At 47.5% G+C, this 21,137-nt stretch overlaps 1 protein-coding gene across 5 annotated transcripts in view; it reads left to right on the forward strand.

Moving 5' to 3' along the window:
• Positions 1-21,137, forward strand: part of ATP11C (ATPase phospholipid transporting 11C (ATP11C blood group)) — an 804,025-nt gene that overhangs the window by 561,599 nt on the left and 221,289 nt on the right. For all 5 annotated transcript variants that reach the window (XM_085607959.1, XM_085607958.1, XM_085607957.1 and 2 more), the window contains exon 13: positions 3,218-3,379. In XM_085607959.1, coding sequence (XP_085464085.1) covers positions 3,218-3,379 — 162 coding nt within the window. The remainder of the gene's footprint in view (positions 1-3,217; positions 3,380-21,137) is intronic.

Raw genomic sequence — 21,137 nt, forward strand, 5'->3', positions numbered from 1 at the left:
GTTTTAATGTTTACAGTGAACCCCTGAGGAAGAGCAATTAAAAGCTCGAAATGCATTGGGGTTTATGCGATCCGCTTTTAAGAATGTTTGATGTATAACGTCATGTTCCAGAAAAAGGCCTGGATAGGCATATCTGTGGCATCAGAAATGCTTTTATACATATACTGCCCCACATGTGACAGAAATAACTGTGGAGATAAAAAAAAGTGAATTATTGGAATTTACTGAATAAAAACACGTAAACATGGATAATTTTGTGGAGTACTTGAGTGAAGATACTATGGAATATAAGCTGTGCGTGCGGATGGAGTGGAATGTTGCTCCAGCTTTTCGATATTTATTCCTATACGAGGCATTTGGGCAGGCCACGTTACCGAGGCTGCACGCTGCAAAGATTAAACATGATTAACCAAGCATGATGAAATAAGAATCAAATGAAGAAAAATGGTGTGTACGTGGCAACCCCCTGTGAATTTTGTATTGAATTACTGCCCTTCAGCCAGATTGCACCCTAAAGGAGAACTTTGCATAAATAGCGCGCAAGTCACATGCATAAAGGCAGCAACATTTAAATTATCAACAAAAATGGAGAAGCACAAACAGAACAGTTTTATTTTTCGGACTTAATAATAGCGCTTTACAACAACAAAAACAGCACGTTATCACATTAGCTTTAAGTCACGTTTTGAAAATGCGAATGTTGCATGTATAGATTAAATATGTTACTGACGTGTAATTGACAAACAAAGGTGGGCGGGGCACACAAGATTGTTTTGTGGAGAGGTCCAGAAGTAAGCGAGATATCAGATGTTTTCAATAGTGGCTGTTGGGAATTGTAGTCATGTAGGTAGTCTGCATGACGGGATTGGTTGAAAGGGAGGGGTGGAGTCAAGTGCACGCTTTTTTAAATAGACGCAACAGCTTGAGGGTATTTAATACCGGTGGGCGTTAGAAAGCTGACACGCCTTTGAAAGAGAACATGACAATGTTGCACGAAGGTATGATCTATTCAGGTGTACTGGGTGAACCACGGGGATAAGTCATTTTGAAATACTGATAATTGGGGACACGGAGTAAAGGTTAAACATATAATGGCTAAGATGGCTTCCCTGGGCACAACGTGTTGAGTATACAATTTTGTGTTTCGAGGGATAACGTTAGATATTTAGTTAAATATGCTAATGGGTATTCGTTCTAAAGCCTGCTGTTTTTAAGTGGTCTGAAAACAACGAACTAATGTTATTGTTTCAATGTTTTAATGTTTACAGTGAACCCCTGAGGAAGAGCAATTAAAAGCTCGAAATGCATTGGGGTTTATGCGATCCACTTTTAAGAATGTTTGATGTATAACGTCATGTCCCAAAAAAAGGCCTGGAGAGGCATATCTGTGGCATCAAACGCTTTTATACATATACTGCCCCGCATGTGACAGAAATAACTGTGGAGATAAAAAAAAGTGAACTATTGGAATTCACTGAATAAAAACACATAAACATGGATAATTTTGTGGAGTACTTGAGTGAAGATACTATGGAATATAAGCTGTGCGTGCGGATGGAGTGGAATGTTGCTCCAGCTATTAAATATTTAGTAGAGATCAGAGGTGAGTTACCCTTACAGAATAGTCAGCAAGGTAAAATCTCTTAGCCATAACCACAATGTCTGCAGGAGCTAGATGGAGTAACTCCTCAGTAAAGAACATGCAACTACTGGATAACAAACAAGCAATGATTCCGGCCAGGGCTTACCTTTGGCTCTTGATGTGCCAATGGCTCACCCGCTGCATGGTCACGCAGGTGGTTGATTTAAATACTCTGGCCTGACCTGCAAATGGCTTAAGCTGGTATAGCGCTATGCTGAAAATGTAAAAATAAAATGGCCATACAACCTGAGACAGCCAGGTGCATACAAAGTGCAAAGAAAATCTGCTTCCCAATGAAGGAGGAATCTTGAAGGAGAATTGGATTTAAAAGAGAGCTTCCCGATCATCCCTTTGTTGGTCATTGAGGGAAGTAAGCAGTTCCTGACAAGCTTCCATTCTCTTCCTCAGGAAAGTGTACTTATTCATGCAGGTATGTTCTGATAGCCTTCCTATGTTTTCCACAGACCGGTGTAATAGATTTTTAGAAGGGAGTAAAGTAGGCGTTAAGGTTGTTGTTGTGGTGGAAGGCAGACATATCCTGACAACCTTCCTTCATTTTTCACAAAGAATATTTACACTGAAGGATAACTGGCATGGGTTCATTTGAAAACAATCATTGGCAAATTCAGTAGGTGTGACTTTGGCTGCACGCCGTTTGGCTTTGGCATTACTTGCTTTGTTTGTTTATTGTTGGGGGAGCTGTGATGCCATCACCAGAACAAAAAAAGAAAACATTGTCTAAAAAACAGAATATTTTTTGCTCCAGAAAACAAAACTTCCATAGTAGTCCCTGGTACTGAATGTACCTGGTTTGTCTTAGGATGTGCTAAGAATGCTGCCACTCACAATGAAATTAGCCAATGGCTGTATAGGGCTGACGCATAACTCCATTCTGTATGCTGTAGTGGGTAGGTAGTAATGTGAATAACTCAACAGCAGGCCAATGGATGAAAAGGGCTTGCTGAAAGTTGCAATAAAAAGAAAGTTATATACAGAGAGAGAGAGAGAGAGAGAGAGAGAGAGAGAGATAGATGGATGTTTTGGTTTACGGATGAACTACAAAGGCTTTCGCAGTGAACTGATTAGAAAATAAATCTACAAACGCTGAACTTTTTAGATAGCCACCACACCTTAGTATATAAACACTCAAAGGTAGTTGTATTTTTCTGGTGGATACTTATTTTTTCTCATCCACTGTCCTCCCAACTTGAAATACTCAGTGCTTCTAGACATCTACCTTCAGTGTGCACGGCTCAGTCTTCCTACTTTGCGATCACCTCTCATGACATGATGATCAGACGAGGGTTTATCTCTAAGCATCGCAGGCTCTACCTGGCAACGTAGCTTGAGTATTAACATTTCTGATTGCTTGACATTTCGTGGTATGTATCAGATGAGGAATCTGAGGGAGACATAGTGCACCCTTCAAAAATATTTTACTGTCTGCTACACACTTCTGCTTGTTGAACATGCAAATATTTAGACAACTTTTTGGCACAAAATGCAGTTCACAAATAGACGTCTTAAATCATATTTGCTTACGTTAATATTGTTTAATTTTCCTTTTTCCCCAAGGTGGAGTATGTATTTACAGATAAAACTGGAACCCTTACAGAGAACAGCATGGAGTTTATTGAGTGTTGCATTGATGGACTCAAATATAACCAGCAGGTTTCGGAATTTGACGGATTTTCAGAAACTGATGGACAACTTGGAGTTTACAGGAAAGATCAGAAGGTAAATGTGTGTGCAGTGAGTTTTTGTTAGAATTTGTAGGCACGTGAAATAGACATCTCCACAAGTGCACCTTTGACTCAATGAGGTGAACTCAATTACGGCACAAACTGAAACAAGTGTTTGTGTCAAATGTCTAAACTAAATGCAGCTAACATTATTAAAATCATATGGAGGAAACCACACACCAGCTCCACCCAATCTACATGTCTGCAGTTAAATGGAACACCTAAGATGGCACAGTGTACCTGAAAGGTATGCCTCCGCAGATACACATCCATCCCGTTTGATGAACAGGTCTTGTGCGGAGGATGGGCAGGGTAAAGACAGATAAGACGTAGATCATCTGAGAGGGAGAAACCCATCAGGTATGAGAGAAGCACTAGACCAAGCCACAGATGAGGGAAGGTACAGCAGGAATCCTCTGCCAACCCAGATTGAGGAACCAAAGCAGGGCATTCCTATTTTGTTTTCACCTTCAGGTGTGCCCACCCTCAGTAGTAGCCTGGATAGTGTTGTGATACAGATTTACTAAATGTACTTGCTCCTTTATATTATTTTGGAAATGTTAAATTTTGCCCAAACTATTCTAAGACTGGAGCTACTATGGTGAATGTAGCCTTCCCAGCATCAGCACTGCATTTCCTGCCGTGATGGCAAACCGCTCAAGGTAACCCCATGAAGTGATGGCTAAAATGTACACATCAGGAGGCAGCTCCGACCCTCGCCACGTTGAAACAATAGACTTCACATCAAAGCTTGAGGTTACATTAGTGTGGCACGTGAAGTACTTCTGGCGCCTCCTTCACCAGCCGCGGCTCCTCCATTAGGGCAGAGGAGCGTCGTCCCACTGGCTAAGATGCTGAAATCTTGAAAAATAAAATGGTAATGAAATTAATTTATTACCATTTTATTTTTCACTACTCATGAGCTGAGTGTCAGGGATGGGCAGGGCCATAGCTGCTAATTGGCAGCAGCAAGCAGTGGTGGGCACTTCAGTTTGAAGTGCACATCATACTTTGGCTCTCCAGCCTCATCTGCCCCCAGTGCCTGATGGAGCATCGAGCCAACCCGCTCCAACTAATCAATGGCACTTCTTTCATGCTGCTTAACATTACCAGCGGCCTGGAAGCAGTGTCGGGAGTGATTAAGGGTGTTGGCTCTCAAGCCACCTGCTCTACGACGACTACAGAACATCAAGGAGGACCAGAGGAGACGAGTCAGTGGGGAAGTACATTTAGCATTTTTAATGTTCTGAGCCGCTGACAGGCACAGTGAGAAACTCACACTGCCTTGTGCCTCAACTCCAGGGCTTTCAGTCATTGTCTGTTATAAACACTGTTTATAACAAGCCATGATGGAGAGCTCTGGGGTTAACCTTAAAGGCACTCTCAATGGCTCACAGTGCCTGTCAGTGGGTCAAAATGATTTATATGTGTGCCCCACAACTTATGCATGCCACCAGCCGCCCCTGTCTTCCACTATACTTTGAATATGCGAGCATACACACCATGGATGAAAAAACAAAAGCATTCAAAAGGAGTGACTTACCCTACAGCTAGTTAGTTGATGCTTAGATGTCTTTAGGTACCCTGTAACTACAGTAGCATGAAGTCCTTTTGAATCGAGCAACATATTCCAAATAACAGTAAAAACATATTTGAGTAAGCTGCCACATGAGCAGTGTGGAATGCAGCTGTTTTTTTTTATATGACATGCAGCAGTTGTCTTAGAATTTATATATTTGTGAAGTTTTAAATAGCTCGAACATGACCCAAGAGGGTATCGGAGCGCTTTACAAAATATCAGGAAGGAAGAATTAAAGGAACAAAAATCGAGATCGAGTGCTAACCAAGATGCAGTGGGTCCCAAAAAGGCCGGCGGACAGTAATCGGGCCAAATCGTCACAGAATATACGAGATCATAGGAGTCCAGAACTGAACATAGTATTGTAAGTGTAGTAAATGATGAAGGCTATTTATTTGTTATGGTTAATGGCTATTTTTGAAGCTGATTATTTATTTGCCACAATAATGATTAGGGTAGTAATTTAGTGATCTTCTTAAAGTTGTTACTCTTTTATATTTAGGGTTTAAAATTTAAAGAATGCTTACCTACTCCACCTATGTCAAGAAAAGTCTCAAATGTATTGCTTTGGTTTACAATTGTTGGCCATACAATATAAAAATACATGATACAAGAAAAAATAAAACTACACTATAAAATATTCTAACTTCTAAATATATTTATGTAGATAAAAACAATGAATGTCTATGTAAAACTAAATAAATAAGTCCATCACTCACGCCATCTCAATGCACTATGTACGCTGCAGTTGTGCTATTAAATGTTGGCATAGCAATTCATAGCACCCCAAATAACCTATACTATATCCTAGAGCCACCTGACTCCAAGACGCAATAACCCTCCAATGCAAGTATACTTAGATGGACTTTAAAATATAAACCTAATTCTACAGTTCGCCCATGAGTTCATAAATTAAACATGCCAACTGAGCGAACAAACTTACATTGCTTTCTTCTAAAGTGAAGGTGTGATTAACCAGAAATCTATTAAAAACACGTTGTACTCCTAGGCTATCCCTTGCACTGAAGAGATTTCAAATTTTCCAATTAGCTCATTAAACTTCAGAACAATTTAAGATCTTATAATGAGTACCACTGGTTTGTTTCTTGAGCATAGAATAAATGCCTCACGCCTCGCCCTGCTAGCAATACCATGTGACTCTGGACATTTTCACAGTAATGCGAAAATCACCGGGGATAACCTAATGGCTACCAAGTGTATATTGTGATCTCAGACAGTTCGGACCTGAATAACTAAACTCGTTTTTACAGTTCATACTGCAAGCAGTGTGATAAGATGTTTAGTTTAGGCATACGCTTGCTTGTGTGTAAGTTTCCATGCTTTACAATTATAAAAGGACACTGGATTAAAAATGGATTCACAGTCCGTTCGTAGACATAAATCATAGCATCTTTAAAGTGTCTTATATTGTGTTTCTTAAAAAGTGGGCATAGATGTAGCCTTCTGGCTGGCAAGGAATAAGAGCATAATAGCATAAAATACAGGACTGCATTGTCACTGCCTTGAATGCAAGCGGAGACAGTAGGCTGATTTTTGTTCAACCAATTCCTCGTGAAAGTCTTTACAGGGAGTTGGACTAAAGTGAACTTTATAAATAAAGCTCTCTTTATTCCAGGAAAAAGCTGATCCAGGTACTTCTCAAAGCTCAGCTCTAGTTTCAATTTCCTGGACCAACAGAAAGAGCTTATCTTCCTGTAAGTTAAACATTCATAGCCAATACTTGTCTTTAATTACTGCCAGTGTCGAATGAATGATGGTGACTGGATTAGTCCAAAACATCTGACATCTTATACTAGTTAAAGACCTTGTAATATGGTTCAACCATGGAATGTTTTCTGAAATGCTGTTTTGCCAGATTTCACTGACAGATTTGAGATAAGATGCAAGGTTTGGGACATAGTCTGTGCCAGTACAAATGGGTTTTAAGTACAGCAATAGCTTCGATATTATTCATGCCCAATTTGTGCCTTAGCGATACCAAAGGGGATGATGGAAGGAGCGTTTGAACAAATCAAACACTCACCCCCAGTCAACTGATCTGGGTTTAATCCATCATCATTCTTTAGCTCACTCCACCACCCCAGTTCAGACATGTCCGTATGCACATCAGTCTGACCCTGTGCCTCATGGGAACAGTCCAGCCCGGACTGCCAAGCCATTTCTTCCCTGGACCGGAAACAAGGATCCTGGGACCGGTTTCGGGTTCATAACCCTCATCAGCCAGGCAATCTTGAATCCAGTGGCAAAGTGAGCAAGGGACCCACGTCTGGGCATACCCTGCCAATTTACGGCGAACAAAGCGATACCAAAGGGGATTATGGACGGAGTGTTTGAGCAAATCAAACATTCACCCCCAGTCGACTTATCTGGGTTTAATCCGTCATCATTCTTTAGCTCACTCCACCACCCCAGTTCAGACATGGCCATATGCAAATCAGTCTGCCCCAGTGCCTCATGGGAACATTCCAGCCCAAACTGCCAAGCCATGTCTTCCCTGGACCGGAAACAAGCATCCTGGGACCGGTTTCGGGTTCATAACCCTCATCAGCCAGGCTATCTTGAATCCAGTGGCAAAGTGAGCAAGGGACCCAAAGAAGTATAGAGAAAATCAAGTTAGTTACAAAGCCCATCATAGCTGGAAACATCTCCTAATGCGTGGACGCCCTCCCGATCTTCTGGAAGATGGTTACCAGTGCCACAACAGGGGTGTCCAGTGCAGAGTCAGGAGGGCTGAACCCATGCAAGATTTTCAGGATACACATAAAATAAATTCCATACTGTGAATTGAAATGGAAATTATATGAAAGTAAATACAATGAAATTCAGCCATGAATTCGATCGTCATGGACCTAACGTGGACACCCCTGCACTACAGTCATTGTGCAGACAGTGTTTTTGGCATAGAACAATTTATTCAGATCCAAAACAAACTGTAGAACAGGAAGCACGTACTAATAAAATTATTACAAACTAAAATATGACTTCCTTTGCTGGCGCGATAAAGATTCATATTTTTGTTACATTGTAGACGCTAAGCAAAGGGAGTAAACACAGTAAAAGCGAGCAATCACATATGATAAAAAATTATTTGCCTACACAATATTATTTCCGAGCCATAATCGTACAAACATGAACCAGGTGAAAACAACCCATATCAGAGTAACTGGTGCACATGGTGTTTTTTTTATTTACCAAAAGTTCTCCGGATGTCCCAAAGGTATCACAGTAAGTATGTGTGCAGAGCTGAGATTCTTAGAGCACTTTACTGCTGTGGAGTAGGCCGCGCCGCACAGGCATAACTTCAGGACCCGGGGACTGGACACTCCCCAATGCACTTGTAAACAGCAGAACTGACCTAAATTAATGAAAAGTGTACCTCTACTTCCCTGCAGTCTATTTTCCACCGCACTCGGTTGTTCGATAGCTCTTCCGCTTTGCAGTTTGCAGCAGGAAGAGGACCCTCTCATGTGACCCAAGGCACGGCGGGAAAGCGCCCTCTGTATCAGCATGATGAGGAAAGGTACAGGTGCAGCCGACAGGGTCGGACACGCCTGCAGGGCAATCTAGCAGTACTAGAAGGACTGGTCTGACAGGTCAGTGTGCATGCTGGAGTTATACCTGTTTGTTGGGCCAGTTTTATGGCAGATAGTCGGGTTTTACTATTGATTTCCATATCTGAAAGAAACACGTAGTGATAGATTCCTTACCTTAGAATTATCCCCAGGCATCTGACTGGATCCGGAAAGTTTTTGTCAGCAGTACCCCTGCGCTTCGGAAGGTGGCGTTGTGCGGCGCTGCATCCGTCGTGGTCGCCGAGATGACGTCGCGGCAGCTACTTAGACGCCACCCTCGCGCGCTGACGCCAGTTCTTTATTTTTCCGCGCCAGCGAGCGCAGGTCCGGAGAGAGCGGTACCCCCAGTCACTTTTTGACTGAGTTTTTCGAGGCCTTTTGTCTCTTCTTTTTCGAGTCGATCGACTCCTGGTGCCGTATGGATGCCCGGCTTCAAGTCTTGCAGGGACTGTCATCGTATGATGTCGGAGACAAAACCGAACCGCGTGTGTGTCTACTGCCTGGGGCGCAACCACAACCCCAAGTCGTCCCCCGACTGCTGGGCCATGGCGCCAAAGACTTTGTGGGAGCTGTGCCGAAAGTTACTTGAAGTCCGGCAGTCGGCTCCGCGCCGCTCAAGGTCCCGGTCCCATGGGAGGTCGAGGGACCGGTCGCGGAGCCATCACCATCGTTCGTCGGCATCGAAGTCTTCGCACTCGGGACCAGGTAAGATGCAGCATCACAAGAAGTCGATGAAGCGTCATCGCTCACCGACTTCCCCTCACCTGTCACGGCTGAGGGTGTGGGTGGTGCTTCCCCTGCGGCTCTGGCGGAGCCTACGGTGTCGCCGTCGGCCTACCCGCCCTTCCTGGTTCCGTCAGCGACTCCAGCCCAGCTGCAGGAATTTCTGTCAGCCATGGCCCGCCTCTTTAGACCGTCGTGCCCCGCCAGCGTGCCTGGGGGTTCTCGCCCTTTGCTGTCGGCGGCTCCAGCTCTGGCATCGCTGTCGACTTTGGCCATGGCGCCGCAGGGCCCCCAGGGATCTAGGCCTGGATCCCGGTTGACCTCGTGACAACTCCACTGACGTCGACCCCACAGGCACCACCTCCGACCTCACCCGTGGCAGCGGGCAACGTCACCCCCGGTCTCAGCCCCGATGTGGACACGGAGCAGGTACGGCGTGACTCAACGCCGATTCCGACACCAATGGGACCTTTCTTTACCTATGTCCAGCCTCCTTATTTTAGGCCTGTTCATCAGCCTTCGGAGGAAGGGGAGGACTGGGAGGGGCCTGAGGACCCTCTCACAGCACAGTGTGAGTATGACCCGGACAGGGCACAGGAACTGGGGGATGCCAGTGGTCTGGACACCTCTCCTGACCTTGACATGCTCACTAACGTGGCTACGGAGGAGGGTGCACGTTATGCGGTGGCGTTGCGTAGGGCGGCCGAGGCCCTCCACCTCCAACTCCCTACAGTGGCTGTCAGGACTAACCTCCTGACAGAAGTGCTTCTGCCGGCGGCTACCTCTGCGGAGCCACTGCTGCCTTTTAATGAGGCACTTTCCGTTCTTTTGGGCACCTCGTCCAGGCCCAACACAGGGGCTCCTGTGGATAGGAACGTGGCCTGACGCGATCGCCCAGCCCCAGGCGACCCCCTTTTCCTCTTCCAACACCTCAACCCTGAGAGCTTGGTTGTTCAAGCTACCACGTCCCAGAGCGCATTTCCTACCGCACCCCCGGACAGGGAATCCAAGAGACTGGAACAGTTTAGGAAGAAGATTTTTTTCTTCTGCCAGTTCAGGTCTGCAGTCTGTGAACACCGCATGCCTCTTGGGCCATTATTCCCACTCTGTGTGGGATACGGTGGCGCAAGTGCTGCCTCAGTGTCCAGAGGAGGCATGGAGAGTGCTCTCTCAGGCTATTGCTGAGGGGAGAGATGCAGCGAAGTTCAAAATGCGATGTGGCCTTGACACCGCTGACTCGCTGGGCAGAGCGATTTCCACGACAGTGGTGCTCCGCCGCCACGCCTGGCTGAGGACTACTGGCTTCTCGGGGGATGTCCATAAGATCCTGATTGACATGCCCTTTGATGACATTCACCTTTTTGGCAACAAGGCAGATAGTGCGTTGGAGCGTTTTAAGGACTCGTGGGCTACGGCCAAGTCCTTGGGCCTTTCGGCCACTCGCCCTCCTCTGCCTCCTGCTTTTCACTCCTTTCGTGGCCACGGAAGGGGCGCCCCAACGCATTCGCTTCAGAGCCACAGGCCGCAGCTGCAGCAGTCTCAGCGCGGCCGCGGAGGTGGGACTCGCAGAGGCGGGTCAGGGGGCCAGCGGGCGGGTCAGTTCACTTCCACCCCGGACACCACTGTCCCCAAACCTTCCTAGCCTGGTCTTTCAGGCCCATCAAATGCCAGTGGGCAGCAGGATTCGCCATCACCTCCCCCACTGGCGCACCATCACTTCGGACAGGTGGGTTTTACAAATAGTCCAAAGGGGCTACTCCCTCCCCTTCGAGACTACCCCTCCAGCCATGCCACCCCAGTACCACCGCATGTCGGAGGATCATTTGGCACTTCTTCAACAGGAAGTCGCGTCCCTCTTGGCCAAGGGGGCCAGCAAGCGCGTTCCTGCGCCAGAAGTAGGACGTGGTTGTTATTCCCACGACTTTCTGGTGCCCAAGAAGGACAAGGGCCTGCGTCGTATCTTCGACCTCAGGGATATCAATTGCTTCCTCCGGAAGGAGAAGTTCAAGATGCTAACCCTGGCTCAGGTCTGGTCTGCCCTGGAGACTGGATCGTAGCGTTGGACCTGCAGGATGCTTATTTCCACATTCCCGTCCTGCCGGCCCACAGGCGTTACCTGCGCGTCACGGTAGGTCACGAGCACTTTCAGTTTACCGTGCTCCCCTTTGGCCTTACCAGCTCCCCTCGGGTGTTCACGAAAGTGATGGCGGTGGTTGCAGCTCATCTGCGCAGATCAGGAGTTCCGATCTTTCTCTATCTCGACAACTGGCTGTTGAAGGCGGGCACGCCCCAGGCTGTCGTCTCCCACCTCCAGACTACGGCCGACCTCCTACATTTAATGAGGTTATCCATCAATGTGCCGAAGTCGCACCTGATTCCCTCTCAGAAGCTCTTCTTCATCGGAGCGGTTCTGGATACGACGCAGTTTCGGGCCTATCCTCCCGAACGGCGAGTCCAGGATATTCAGGCTATGCTTACGATCTTTCATCCTCTATCCTGGGTTTTGGTCAGGATAACCCTGAGGCTGCTGGGTCTCATGTCCTCCTGCATCCCGCTGGTCACTCATGCCAGATGGCATATGCGGGCTCTGCAGTGGGACCTGAAGTTCCAGTGGGCGCAGCATCAGGGGAACCTGTCCGATTACGTCCAGATCACGGAGGGCACTGCACAACAGCTGCAGTGGTGGCTCATGAACCGGCATTGGGTCCAAGGCAGATCCCTCTCCCTTCCTTAACCGGAGCACATGGTAGTGACGGATGCGTCCCTCCTGGGATGGGGGGCCACATGGGAGAGGCGGAGATCAGAGGCCTCTGGTCTCTGGCGGAGTCCAGGCTTCATATCAACCTTCTGGAGCTTTGGGCACTCTGACTTGCTCTGAAGGCATTCCTTCCCTCTGTCAAGGGGAAGGTAGTGCAGGTGTTCACAGACAACAACACCGCAATGTGGTACTGCAACAAACTGGGCGGGGTGGGGTCGTGGACCCTATGTCAGGAGGCTCTGCGCCTCTGGACATGGCTGGAACAGCAGGGCTTTTCCCTAGTGGTTCAACACCTGGCAGGTTCACTGAACGCCAGGGCGGACGAACTCAGCCACAGGTGCATGATTGATCACGAATGTTGTCTTCACTCTGACGTGGCGCAAGGTCTCTTTAGACAGTGGGGAGAGCCTTGGTTAGATCTATTCGCCACCGAAGAGAAGGTGCAATGTCAGCAGTTCTGCGCGTTGGAATTTCCAAGGCGGCACTTGCTAGGCGACACTTTTCGTCGTGAGTGGAGTTGCGGTCTGTTGTACGCCTTTCCGCCTATCCCACTTCTGCCCAGAGTGCTGAAGATCAGGCGCGACTGGGCCCAAGTCATTCTTGTGGCTTCCGGACTGGGCTTGAAGAGTTTGGTATCCCGAGCTACTCAGTATGACGATCGATCCCCCGATCCGACTGCCTCTTCAGGAGGATCTTCTGTCGCAGAAGCAGTCGACGGTCCTCCACCTGAACCTGTCCAGTATCCACCTCTTTGCGTGGAGATTGAGCTGTGGTAGTTGATTTCTTTTGACTTGCCTCCTGAAGTCAGTGATGTCATTCTGGCAGCCAGGTGTCCCTCCAGTAAGTTGGTATATGCCTGCAGGTGGAAAAGATTTGTGACATTAATAGCAAAGTCTGTGGATCCCGTTTCTGACCCTCTTTCAGAAGTTCTTCTGTTCCTTTTTTCTTCGGCCCAGCAGGGCTCTGCTCAAGTCACTATCAAGGGCTGCCTTTATGCTATTTTGGCCTTTCTCAGGCTCCCTGATCAGCCCTCTCTTTTCAAGTCCCCTGTTGTAAATAGATTCCTCAAAGGCATTATTCATCTTTTCCCTCCTATTCCTTTCATAATGCCACAGTGGGACTTGAACCTGGTTCTTACTTATTTAATGTGCGCTCCCTTTGATCCTCTTCACACCTGTCCTCTTCGTCTACTGACTTTGAAGACTGCTTTCCTGGTTGCCATCACCTCTGCCAGGAGAGTGAGTGAGTTCCAGGCTCTTTCTTGTAAACGTCCTTTTCTATCTGTCCATCCAGACAAGGTTGTGCTCAGTATCCGTCTATCCTTTCTGCCAAAGGTTGTCCCTGCCTTTCACATCGGGCAGACCATCACTTTGCCCACCTTCTTTCTGCCTCCGCATCCTTCCAGAGAGGAAGAGAGGCTCCACCTTCTTGACCCGAAACGTGCGCTCTCCTTTAACCTAAATCGCACACAACAGTTCCAGCTGGATGACCAGCTCTTTGTTGGCTACGTTGGCGCCAAAAAAGGTCGGGCCGTACACAAGTGGACTATCTCCTGATGGGTCGTCTTGTGTATTAAAGCCTGTTATTCTCTGGCTGAAAAGGAGCCTCCGGTGGGGCTGCGCGCCCATTCCACCAGGGCGACGGCTGCTACTACGGCGTTGGGACTTGGTGTCCCCTTACAAGACATCTGTCAGGCAGCTACGTGGGCCTCGCTGCACACTTTTACTAAGCACTATTGCCTGGACAGCCACGTCTGGTGAGACTGCTTCTTTGGCTGTTCTGTTCTCCGAAACTTCCTGATGTGATCTTGGTTCGCAGACCCACCACCGGGGTTGGCATTGCTGGGGTATCTATTCTAAGGTAAGGAATCTAACACTATGTGTTTCTTTCAGATGAACAAGTTACTTACCTTCGGTAACGATAGTTAGTTAGTGATAGATTCCTTACCGCCCCACCCATCCTCCCCGTTCTGCGGACCGATTTCTAGGATTAAGGTCAACCCTTTCAGGGCCCTAGTTTCAATGCACCAGTGGTAAGTATCTTGCATGGCTCTGCGTTCCTGGCGCAGAAAGTCGTGTACGGAACTGACGTCAGTGCGCGAGGGCGGCGTCTAAGTAGCTGCCGCGACGTCATCTCGGTGACCACGCCGCCAACGACTGATGCAGAGCCGCATGACGCCACCTTCCGACGTGCAGGCGTACTGCTGACGAAAACTTTGCAGATCCAGTCTGACGCCTGGGGGTAATTCTAAGGTAAGGAATCTATCACCAACTAATGTTTCTTACAGATATATCGTTACTGAAGGTAAGTAACTTGTTCGATTTTACAAAATGCAAGCTCAAATCCATGCAGCCGCCCATACCTGGTAAAACAACTACGCAGCTTGTTTTTTCAAATTCAAAATTGCTCCGATTTGCAAATTTGGGCCACGTTTTTAGCTCTGATTAGCTAATGTGGCCACTTTTATTCTGGTGCCGGGCCTACTTTCTACCCTAGTTCCACCCTGGCAGAGGGTCTCCCAGACCAGACAAAGGACAGCATCGTCGACTGCACCCTCAAATGACCCCCAGATGTTACTAATAGGTTCTGAAGGAGCACAGCAACGACAAACAATAATAAAATATTGACTCTCACCTTCCAGTACTGAAAGGGTGATCAGAAAGCATAAACTCGTGGCAGAGCCCACTTCTCTTACTCACATTACTCAAAATCAAGGCAGAGGTCATGGCCTCCAAAGAACCAAGGTTGACGCATTAATTTAGGATTGGCGTCCTTCAATCCATAGCTCAGCTACACACGGTGTGCCTTAAACTCTGATGTGTACAAACAGTAGTCAGTGAAGGATCATTTTTTAGTGCAAATTTATATAGCGTGAACTCGACCCGAAGGTATTGGAGCACTTTACATGCGCACCAGTTAAGTTACACAAGGACACATTCATTTTTTGGTAAGCACGGGGAGATTAAGTAATTTTCCCAGAATCACAAGAAGCTGAGCCGACGCCGAGACTCGAACCTGGTTCTCCAGCTTCAGAGTCAGCAGCTCTGGCCGTAAGGCCTCAACCTCTATGTTTGGACTAGGGGTGTTGACTTATAATCGTAGTAACATACGAGAGAGACAAGACTGAAACCAAGATACAGTGGGTAAGGAGGGGGTACTAGAAGTGGAGAACGGCTCCTATAACTCTAGGGAGAAGGAAACACCAGCACGGTTCAAGAAGGGGTTCTGTGCCAAGGGCGTCTAAACCAGCATGCTGCAGCCATAAGCTCAGAATCACTCGAATGGAAATACATATTTTGGGAGCCTAGGAGGGCAACGAAGGCCCTGAATTCAGTTGCGGGAGAAGTTACAGACCCACTTCAGGCCCAGGGAAAGACTGATAGTCACTGAAGTCAGTGTTAAATGTGTACCAGTCAAGTGATTTTCTTGGAGTAGAGCAGAATTGAAAGCAAGCACTGATGGAGGATGACCACAACATCATACAATTGTGTCCTGTTTTTATGACACAGTTTGTGATAACTTGGGTTGTATTGTGCTTTTGTGTTATATTTATGTTGTTTTTTCTTGTGTTCCATTGTTTTGTGTATCGTGGTATGTTGCGGTTATGTTTTGTGTTGCAGTTTGTTTGTAGTGATGATTTATTTGTGTTCTGAGGTTGTGTTCTTGTTTTGAACTGTTGTGTTAACCTTCGTTGTTCTGTTGTGGTGCGTTGACTTTTTTTATTTTTTTGTAATGTTGCTAACTTCAACAAACTACAACAAAAACTGCTACGGTTCCATCCAAAAGCAGAACATTCTGTTAAAGTACCAGTGTAAGTGGTGAAATGTTGCCATCCCAGCTCTATGTATTTAGAAGATATTTAAAAAATAGCCCAAAACCATGCCCCAGACCATGCCTTAAAGCAGCACTACCCAGGCTCACTTTTTTGTGATCTGGCCAAGGAAGGGGTTATGGGGCGGGTGAGAGTTAGAAACTAATACAGGGTGAAGCAGGTAATTATTCTGATGGATAACTGCTATGTCCACAGTACAATCTCATACTCGCCACTTCTTGTTTAAGTACACACACACACACACACCCAACATTGACCGTAATGAAGTGTATATTTATTATTTTAACTCCATGCAAGCTTTGATACTGGGTTAGGTTTGCGGACCTAGGCAAATAAAACAGCACTTTTAGGTTTTATGATGCACTCATTCGAAAGTACCTCAACGCATTGCTAGGATGGATTCTCGAAGAACACCGGTCCTCACAAAGATGGTGTTTGTCTGGTTTTGTCAGGGTTCACCCACAATCCAAGGACTGATCCAGACATGTCCCCGCAGCGTGGGTTATACGTGCCCACACACTCTCACCCTCTCTCTCTCGGTGATCTGACATTATGATTATTCTTGCTGTCATTTTGTTCTTGTGTTAACCTTACATTGTGATTATTTTGTTGTTCTAGGTTGATGCCATGCGTTGATTTGTCGGTCGTTGTGCTAATTTTGCACCTTGTATCTGATTGAATTTTGAATTCCTGTCACTGCTGTTATTCGTATGACATCTGGGATATCCATGCTCAGTGATGGTTCTGATTTTGTGTTCTCTTTGGGTCTGGGTGGGCCCTGCAGTATGATAATAGTGCTGTTTGTGCCCTCATCCCTTCTAAGTGTGTTGTCCTTAAAGACTGTGCTACAGGAGCTTTAGCTCCCATCCAAGAAGTCTTTGTGCTAAACTCACTGCTCTGTTACCTGTTGTCTTATCTGGATGAACCCTTCGCCATGGTTTGTTCCGTTGTTGTACTTGTTTAGCAACAGGATCGGACTGTCACTTTTGTAACTGTTGAGATCTGTGGACCCTGATTATGCTCCTCAAATTGATCCCTTCAGCTCTTTCCTCCTTCAGTGATCCTCTCCAGACCCTCTTCCGCTCGCTCAAGGACCTCTTGTTGCCACCCATCCTATAGGGACAGGGCTGCACCAGGGTTTCACGTCTAGTCTGTAATTCCTTTTGCTGATTCTAAACATTGCTAGTTTGACTTTTGACAGACAGCACGCATAGGGTGTGTATCTGTGCCATGACGTTTCATGGACACCACTGCCAAGGCCTTCTGTCAACTGCCCTTCATCATGTGTACGGGCTTGTTGCATTCCATCATCCTTTATCCAGTGATAACTTGTGACTAACTATCTTTTATCTATTCTATATCTCTTTCCTACGCAGACTTGCATTATGTTCACAGACCATCAATGTATCCATCAAACCACTGGTATGACACATGGGCCTCCTATCTAAATGAGAAACTCACAATCTCTGGAGCAAATAGGTGTTCCAGAAATGCCCAATCCCTGCTCCTGGAACCCCCCCATCTTCAGTCAAGAACGAGACATGAGCCAGTCATTCTCTGGTAGTGCCACAAGAATCTGGAACCCTCTGTCTCCCTCTCTATGCCTAAACAACTGCTTTTTCCCCTTCAAAAAGGACCTCAAGCTCCTCCTATTTGACAGACACTTTGGTTAATCACCCTCAACAATACTTTAAATACTCTCTCCACCAGGATCTGATCTACCTTTGTTATGTGACCCCACCATCTAAACCGATGCTTTAACTGTGTACGACCTTTGACCAACTGCTGTAATTGTCTCCTGTGGTAACTCCTGCACGCATCTACCGACGTAAATGTTTGATTGCTGTAACTCGCTGCAACCCATCTACCCTGCTGCTGTTGTAAAGCGCTCTGGTGCATTTGGGCCATGTCTGCGCTATATAAAAATGTAAAAAGTAAACAAAATACATTAAAAAGCACACACCACTTATTATTCAATTATGCATCTTCGTCAGTCCTCTACATTCATAGTCCTAATTTAAACCACACATGCATAACACGTTAGGCAGACGTCCTTTCAGCCCTTCCATACCATGTCACCAAAGCAAAGCAGTTGTCAAAGCACTGTCGTTTTCGTTACACCTCTCTATCCAGCTGCAAATATTCATCATGAGTTAGCGTGACCATGCTCCCCATCATAGCATTGAAGCTATATAATTAACTGGCAACAGACATCCATGCATCCTATTGGGAAAATAAATGGTAGTCGTTTGGAGCACACACCCATGCACTTGGCATACTACATGGATCTATGGCAGGATCAGACACATGTATATCATAACATTAACTGTACAATCCATCTCTAAACAATAAGGGCCTGGTTTATTAAGGTAAAGTTACACTTTTGTCTAAGTTTACGATTGTTTTCTATTCACAAAGGCATTTACTAGTAGTAACTTGACGACTGTAGAGTCTTCACGCACAAAAAGATAGGACTGTTGTTGGACTTGGCCCTTCTGGCAGGTTCACCCCTGAACTTTTTGTTTTTATTGGCGACCTGGTGGTAGTGATTTTTGGTTTCTGCGCACTTTCCCTGTGTCCCAGAGTAAAGTGCGTGCGCACTCTGAGTGCATGTGGTGAGATAGGCCTGCCCTCCCATAGGAATGCATGGGGAATGTATGTGTCCCTGGTAGTTCCTGATGCGTGGGGTGTGCAGGCTCGAGTTTGGTATGTGCGGACTCGTGTGATTGAATGCTTCGCAATGATTTATAATGCGTGATTATGTCATGTGCGGAAGTGCCACTTCTAGGAGTTGGCATATTAGTGTAAAGTGTGTCTGGCGTGTGATTGGCTGGAGCTGGCTGGTGAGCCTGGCTCCAGGAGTCTGGTTGGGTCTGTGAAGTGACCTGGTTCCATAGTGTGAGATTAGCATGCTGATGGCTGGGGAGGAGTGCACCTTGGACCTGAATAGGGCAGGGCTTTCCCCACACAATGCTGGCTCCGCCCCCTGTGGTGCGACTGATGACCCTAGCCCTGCCAGTGAATAGAGTGAGGGGCTGAGCACATCAAGGGTGCTCCCCAACCAGCTGCGACTGGTTTTCCCCTCACCCTGAACCAAGAACAAAGGGTTTTACAGTATAAGAAGGGGCTATGTCCCCTTACAATTTGTTCTCTTCCAGGATCCTGCCTGAGGGGGGCTGCTGCTGGACCAGAGGACCGCCACTTGGACTACCTCCCTGCCTGGAGGCCCAGTGAGCTGGCTCTGGGTCCAGCCTTGCCCCCACCCCTGCCTTGCTGTATGTAGGGGAGAACTTTGCTGGACTTTGTGTGTATTCTCACCTAAAGCGCTGGGAGTGCTTTATTTGTATCCCTAAGCGCCTGGAAGCGCTTTTATTTGCCTTTAGCGCTCGGAGCGCTTTATTTCTGAAAGCCGGTGCCCACCCGGCATTTGTCCTGTTCTAGACTGATCCTGAAGTCCCCTGGCAGGTGCCCACCCTGCCAGGGACATTGCCGTGGTCGTCGGCGGGTGCCTACCCCGCTTATTTAATTATTTAACTGGCGGGTGCCCACCCCGCTTAGTTGCGTTGATTACGAGGGAGCCTACCCCTCTTATTGCCAGAGAATCACCGCCGCGGCCGGGGAAGCCCAGGAAGTCAGGCAGCGCTGACTGGGACGTGGGCGGGGCCTCAACCCGGAAGCAGACGGGAGCCTACCCCGCTCTCCAGTCCACGAAGCAGGAAGAACTACAGAGAGCGAGAGAGCCCCGAGGAGCGGGAGCTCTCTGGTGACACCTCGCACTGGCCAGGAAAAGTCCGGTGTGCAGCCGGCGGAGAGCGGAGACGACGCGGGAGTTCCCGGAGAGCAGCCCAGTAAGTGCAAAGGGCTGGGGGACTCCGCGCATGTGTTGGGGGTGCCGGTCGATTTCCTTGAGCCCCGAGAGGCTCCAACGTGGCTTAATTGTGTAGAGCCCAGTGTGGCTCCACCATACGGGGGCATTTCTTGGTGAGCAGAGCGGCCCCGGAAGGCAGCGGGCCGCTCCGACGTATACGGGGGCAGTTCTGTTTGTTTAAAGAGCCTGTGAGGCTCCAACGACGGGCCCCCACTATTTACAGGGCCACCGAGGCTCCAACTACGGGGGCATTTTTCCTTTGGTGAAAAGAGCGGCCCCAGAAGGCAGCGGGCCGCTCCAACGTCGCCCCCACATTTGTTCTAGAGCCCACGAGGCTCCAACGACGGGGCACATTGGTTGTTTAGAGCCCACGAGGCTCCACCATTGCCCCAGGGCATATTTGTTTTCCCAGAGCCCAGAGAGGCTCCAAGTGTGACAGATTGATATACAGGCACAGTGGTCCCAGGCTCCCTCCACAGCTGCCCAGCACTTCGTGGGCAGCTGCAACGTGTAGGTTGTGCCCTCCACGCTTGGGGCTTGCGCAGCCTGCGCAGCCTTGCCCTGACATTGGGACATAGGGCGTCCTAGCCCCCCTACAAGGCCAGTTGGCCTAGGGACTGCCACAGGTGGTGGCTAATGTAAGTTTTGCGCTATTGTTCCTAAACCTGCGCCTCTGAATGTGTTTTTATGTGTCATGTGCCTTGTGTGTACACCTCTGAATGTGTTTATGCGTCATGTGTAATGTGCTTATGCCCCTACAGGGATTGTGATACTTAGGTGGTTGTTTTTCTCCTAGTACAGGTGGTGCTAGCGAGGTCCTGATTCCCTGCGTGACATTTTCCTAAGGTGGTTAGGGTTGCGTAGGTGGTACTTACCTGTTACCAGTAGTTACTGGTTGTGTGCTACATGAGTTATTTTGTGCTACAGTAATTTTCTATCCTATGTTCTAAGTGCTAAGTTCTAAAAGTGCTAATTCCTGACAGTGGTCCATGTGGCCCTGTGCCCTGTACATATAATCCCTTGTAAATTCTGCCCGTGCCTGTTGGCATATTGTAAAGTGTGTGTTTTTATCTAATGTGTTTGGTATAATACAAAGGCTATTTTTATATAATACCTTGTGTGGAGTTTCTTTTGTGGTGGGCCTTGGGTGTTGTTGATGGGTGCGCGCGCAAACGCTTTACACATTGCCTCCGGGATAAGCCTGACTGCTCGTGCCAAGCTACCAAGGGGGTGAGCAGGGGTTATCTTTGGCGTGTAACTCCCCAGCCCTGACTAGAGTGGTGGTTTCTGCCTGGCTTTGGCGCAAGCCCTAGCCAACCAGAAATCCCATTTCTAACAACTGTCTTATCTTTTTATGTGAGGAGACTCCACAGTCATAAACTACTTGTACTATTAGTATC

This window comes from Triturus cristatus, chromosome 5_2 (assembly GCF_964204655.1).
Source record: "Triturus cristatus chromosome 5_2, aTriCri1.1, whole genome shotgun sequence".
In the NCBI taxonomy this organism is placed as follows: Eukaryota; Metazoa; Chordata; class Amphibia; order Caudata; family Salamandridae; genus Triturus; species Triturus cristatus.